The sequence below is a fragment of the Bidens hawaiensis genome, unplaced genomic scaffold, assembly GCF_021521415.1.
Source record: "Bidens hawaiensis isolate Kalapana, Puna unplaced genomic scaffold, B.hawaiensis_p1.1 tig00011819_1, whole genome shotgun sequence".
NCBI classification, from domain to species: Eukaryota; Viridiplantae; Streptophyta; class Magnoliopsida; order Asterales; family Asteraceae; genus Bidens; species Bidens hawaiensis.
In genome coordinates, this window is record NW_027491940.1 from 660,811 (window position 1) to 666,579 (window position 5,769).

The 5,769-nt window shown below is 38.3% G+C and overlaps 1 protein-coding gene across 1 annotated transcript; it reads left to right on the plus strand.

Annotated features, from left to right (window-relative positions):
• The first annotated feature begins 698 nt into the window (after nucleotides 1-698).
• LOC143539182 (uncharacterized) lies at nucleotides 699-4,062 on the plus strand. The gene has a single exon (XM_077032574.1). The coding sequence runs from the start codon at nucleotides 963-965 to the stop codon at nucleotides 3,987-3,989; it is 3,027 nt and encodes a 1,008-aa protein (XP_076888689.1). The 5' UTR covers nucleotides 699-962; the 3' UTR covers nucleotides 3,990-4,062.
• Nucleotides 4,063-5,769: the final 1,707 nt, after the last annotated feature.

Consider the following 5,769-nt stretch of genomic DNA (forward strand, 5'->3'; position numbering starts at 1 on the left):
CTTGTTCGTGAACGGTTCACGGACACAAATGAATGCAAAGAGTGTTTTTGTTTTATGTGATTTGGTTAACCGAGAATGGTTAGTGTTAAAGGTTTGGTCTGGCTACGGAGTTTGTGTTGGTGTTTTTTTTAACATACATATAATATGTTAAGTGGATGGATCAAATACAAATGACTTTTATCGTGAGAAGTGTAGAAACAAGTAACTAGTGTAATTATGTTAACACTAGTGTAGTTATTATTAAACTTTTGAACTCGAGTAAGGGGTGTTTGGGCTTCCTTATTTTAGCTCCTTATAGCTTATAACTTATAGGTTATAAGTTATAAGGTGTTTGGGAAAGTTAGGTTTTGTGAGTGTATAAGGAGGTGACCATTTATAACTTATACCTTAAGTAAGTTATAAGGAGGTAAAATAAGGAATCCCAAACACCTCTAAGTGTTATTACACTTTTTGTTTGTATGTTTAGTAGGTTAATTTTACTTGTACATATTTTAATATACGTTAATATTAATCGCATTATTCTCGTATAGAGTTTTGTTTTTTAGTTTATAATTTTGCTTAAACTGTATGATAAGATTAGAAAAGTTATTAAAAATATTAGAAACCCTTTAATGAACAAACACAAATAAACAAACATTAACGAACATAAACGGATGTAAACAAACACAGTATCGAAGTTCACGAACACAGTGGAACGAACATGGCCTTTGTTCGTGTTCGTTCATTTAGGTAATCGAGCGAAATTCCTTGTTCATGTTCGTTACGAACGAACATAAATGAACTTCGCTCTGAACAGTTTGCTGAACATACAGTTTGTTTACAGCCCGAGATTGTATGCTTCTGGTTTAAATTTATTTCATTATGTATATGCTTATGAGAAAATAATGGTGTATATGTATATGTTATTGACTTGCTTATGTATATGTTTGTGATTTGCTTTTATGCTTATGTATATGTTGTAGATGGATTATGATTGCGGGAAGATTCGGAACATATGCATTCTTGCTCATGTTGATCATGGCAAAACCACCCTAGCCGATCACCTGATCGCGTCATCAGGAGGCGGTGTTCTGCATCCCAAACAAGCAGGCAGGCTTCGGTTTATGGATTATTTAGATGAAGAGCAAAGACGTGCGATAACCATGAAGAGTTCTTCAATTGCTCTTCAATATAAAGGTCATTCAATAAACCTAATTGATTCACCTGGTCACATGGATTTCTGTAGTGAAGTTTCAACCGCTTCACGTTTAAGCGATGGCGGTTTGGTTTTGGTGGATGCGGTTGAAGGTGTTCATATTCAAACCCATGCTGTTTTGCGCCAGGCATGGATTGAAAAGCTTACACCGTGTTTGGTTTTGAATAAGATTGATAGGCTGATTGTTGAACTGAAAATGAGTCCAATGGAGGCTTATAACCGGCTTCAGAGGATTGTTAATGAGGTTAATGGGATCGTGAGCGTGTACAAATCTGAAAAGTATTTATCAGATGTTGATTCGATTCTTGCTGGACCTGCTTCTGGTGAAACTGGAGATGAATATCAGGAGTTTATAGACGATGATGATGAAGAAGACACGTTTCAACCACAAAAAGGAAATGTTGTGTTTGTTTGTGCATTAGACGGTTGGGGATTTGGTATATGTGAGTTTGCTGAGTTTTATGCTTCTAAACTAGGGGCTAGTTCAGCTACTTTGCAAAAGGCATTGTGGGGCCCGCGATATTACGTTCCTAAAACGAAAATGATTGTTGGAAAGAAAGGGTTACCCTTGGGAAGTAAGGCCCGGCCCATGTTTGTTCAGCTTGTGCTTGAACCGTTATGGCAAGTGTATGAAGCTGCATTGGATACAAATGGAGATAAAATGATTCTTGAAAAGTTAATCAAGTCGTTTAATTTGTCGGTTCCGCCTCGCGAGCTTCAAAATAAAGATCCGAAAGCCGTTCTTCAATCTGTTATGAGCAGGTGGCTTCCTTTATCAGATGCTATTTTGTCTATGGTGATCAAACATATGCCCGACCCTATATCCGCACAGTCGTTTCGCGTGGCGCGTTTACTCCCTAAACGAGAGATTCTTGATGATGATTTTGCTAACTCTGAAGTACTCGCAGAGGCTGAGCTTGTGAGGAAATCGGTTGAGGTGTGTGATTCACGACCCGAGTCTCCATGTGTTGCTTTTGTGTCCAAAATGTTTGCGGTTCCTATGAAAATGATACCTCAAAGAGACGCTAATGGTGGAATCGTGAATAATAATACAGAAGGCGGAAATGGTGACTCTGATGAGTGTTTTCTTGCATTTGCTAGAATCTTTAGTGGCGTTCTTCATTCGGGTCAGAAGGTTTTTGTGTTATCAGCATTGTATGATCCCGTTAAAACGGGTGAGTCTGTTCAGAAGCATATTCAAGAAGCTGAAATACATTCTTTGTATTTGATGATGGGTCAAGGGTTAACACCTGTGGCCTCTGCCCGGGCTGGAAACATTGTTGCTATTAGAGGTTTAAGTCAGCATATATTAAAAAGTGCTACTTTATCATCAACTAAAAACTGTTGGCCTTTTTCAAGCATGACATTTCAAGTTTCACCGACTCTAAAAGTGGCCATCGAGCCGTCTGACCCGGTTGACATGGGTGCACTTATTAAAGGGCTACGTCTTTTAAACCGGGCTGACCCGTTTGTGGAAGTTAGTGTGTCGACTAGAGGCGAACATGTGCTTGCTGCTGCAGGTGAGGTTCACTTGGAAAGATGTATTAAAGATTTAAAAGAGCGGTTTGCAAAGGTAAATCTCGAAATCTCACCGCCTCTTGTGTCGTTTAGAGAAACGATTGAGGGAGAATCGTTAAACCCGTTTGATAAATTAAAATCTTTAACTTTGAATTCTAACGCTATTGAAAAAACCACACCAAACGGAAGGTGTACGGTTCGTGTGCACGTTTTGAAACTACCCGACGCGCTTACTAAACTGCTAGATGAAAGTTCAGATCTTTTGGAAGATATTATAGCAGGTAAAACAATACGAGGTCCAGACGATGAACATCCGGTTGACTCATTTAAAAAACGCGTATGGGATGCGATAGAAAGTGAAATTCCCGACACATATGCAGAAAAAGATAAAGAAAGATTCAAACTTTTATGGGAAAATCTTTTAAAAAGAATATGGGCTTTAGGGCCAAGACAAGTGGGTCCCAACATGCTTCTTCTTCCGGATTCATCTACCGAAGAAAACGATTCTCATATTCTTATAAAAGGGTCTCCATATGTATCTGAAAGATTAGGTTTTGTGTCAAACAGTGATGAGTCAGCAACCGAGTCAACAGCAAGCGTTGAAACCCGATCTTTAAAAGAAGAAGCCGATAGCCTCAGAAGCAGCGTGTTATCAGGCTTCCAAGTCGCCACCGGATCCGGCCTGTTATGTGACGAGCCAATGCACGGTTTAGCATTTGTAATAGAAGCTTCCATTTCACCTCTCGATAACGAGTCACAAACCGATCAATACGGTGTGTTTTCGGGTCAGGTAATGACAGCTGTCAAAGAAGCATGCAAAACCGCTGTACTTCAAAGAAACCCGAGAATCGTTGAAGGAATGTATTTCTGCGAGTTAAACACGCCAACTGAGTATCTCGGGCCCATGTACGCCGTGCTGGCACGTAGACGGGCCCGCATCTTGAAAGAGGAAATGCAAGAAGGGTCATCATTGTTCACGGTTCACGCTTACGTACCCGTTGCAGAAAGCTTCGGGTTTGCAGACGAGTTAAGAAGATGGACTTCTGGTGCTTCGAGTGCTCTTTTGGTTCTTAGTCACTGGGAAGTGCTTCCAGAAGACCCGTTCTTTGTACCGAAAACCGAAGAAGAAAAAGAAGAGTTTGGTGACGGGTCGAGTGTGTTACAAAATACTGCAAGAAAGTTGATTGACGGTGTCAGACGTCGTAAAGGTTTGCCCGTTGAAGAGAAGGTCGTGCAGTTCGCTACCAAACAGAGAACTTTGGCTCGTAAGGTTTAAAAGTTTCGATTTTGTTCATTTTATATCTTTATATGTCGTATTATCCGGATCTTTATTTGTTTCTAATGTATGATGAGGCTTAAGTGAAATTTCACTAATTTTGACGAAATTGCACTAATGTATATATGTGTGAACCCTCGGGTGGGCAAAAGTGAAATTGCACTAATTTTGACGTTATTTTACTAATCTCGTGAAAATAACGTTAAAAGTGACGGACGGTTAATCAGGCATCATGTAGTGGCGTTGATAGCTGAAAGATAAGGGTACATGCACCGATCAGCCGGTGTCCCGATGATTGAGTGCTATGTGCCTTATGTCCAAGGCTTGATGCAAAACTACTATCGAGCCGGGGGTCTCACCGGAAGCAGCCTCTCTATCCCTATGGGGTAGAGGTAAGGCTGCCTACATCTTACCCTCCTCAGACCCTACCATAGCTTTGCTATTGGTGGGATATACTGAGTACGATGATGATGATGATGATGATGATGATGATGTATGACGAGGCTTAAATTTGTTTTGTTACTCTACTTAATGATATACAGAGCATTTGTTTTGTTGATTATTGTTGTTGATGTATAAGATTGTTGGCCTCGGTTACTAGTAAGATCGTCAAAATTCAAGAAGCGCGTCGAGTAACAGGTAAAGATGAGTTTGGGCTGCTGATCAAAGAGTCAACTCTATTGCTTTGTTAAGTGGTCAACATGGTCAACTTTCAAATCGTCGATAGTCTGCCATCTTGAATTTCATTCAGAAAGGTAAGTATTTAGATGTTGAATAGGTCGAATAAAAACCAGCTAAAAATGTTTCGGGTCAACCCTACCTGTTGACTTTTCTTTATTTAATGACCAGTTTTAAGGATAAATGAGGATAACCTTCTAGTTTTACTGTAATTTTGTTTCTAATTAACGTTTTATGTTGAACACTGGTAAAGAAACAAAAAAGAATACATCCGATATAATATCTGAGCGTGCTGTACTTATAACTTGTCAAAACCAGTTTGGGTCTTGAGTACCTGATTTTGTTCCACCCCAACAAGCAGGTTAGGTTTATGGTCGAGGTAGATTCGTTTGTAGAACAAGCGAATCTAGAATTTGTTCTTTATAACATCATTCTTTGATAGTTTGATTGCAATGCTTAGTATCATAGGGTTGCATCTACGCAATGCTTGATACGGTTAGGAAGTATAATGGGTGTGTGGTTGGCTATTTGTCTAAACAGGGTGTTCATAAACCATTAAAATCGAAGAACAAAACATCCAAATCGAAGCAAGTAGCTTGCTCAACTGCTTTGAAATATGTAATGGAACCGGTTGTCTAAATCGAACAATCTTTTAAACGCATGTTTATTGTTATTGAACAATCTTTTAAACTCATGTTTATTGTTATTTTTAAATTTAGGAAACTGACCGAACCAGCCGTGAATACCCTATAGGTGTAAACGAGTAAGCTCTCGACTAAGTTCTGTTGTTTATTAGTTATAACTTTTATAAATAATATATATTATTTAGTTAGTTCAAAATATTATATAACAATAATTATTATGTAAACATATATTTAATGTATTAAATAAAAATTGCTTATTAATAGGTATACTTAGGCTCAAGCTCTTTTGTTAAATGAACACTTATATAAACTTAAGCTCGGTTCAAGTTTTTAACAAATCAATCTTAAGTAGCTAATTCGACTTGTTTTCTAGTAGCTTTTTAGAGATGTAAATGTTTGAATGATTATACAATACTTTCACCAGTCTTTTCATTTCAATATGCAAATATACAATAAAA

Coding starts and splice junctions, on each gene's coding strand:
- LOC143539182 (XM_077032574.1), top strand. CDS start 963: ATGGATTATGATTGCGGGAAGATTCGGAACATATGCATTCTTGCTCAT.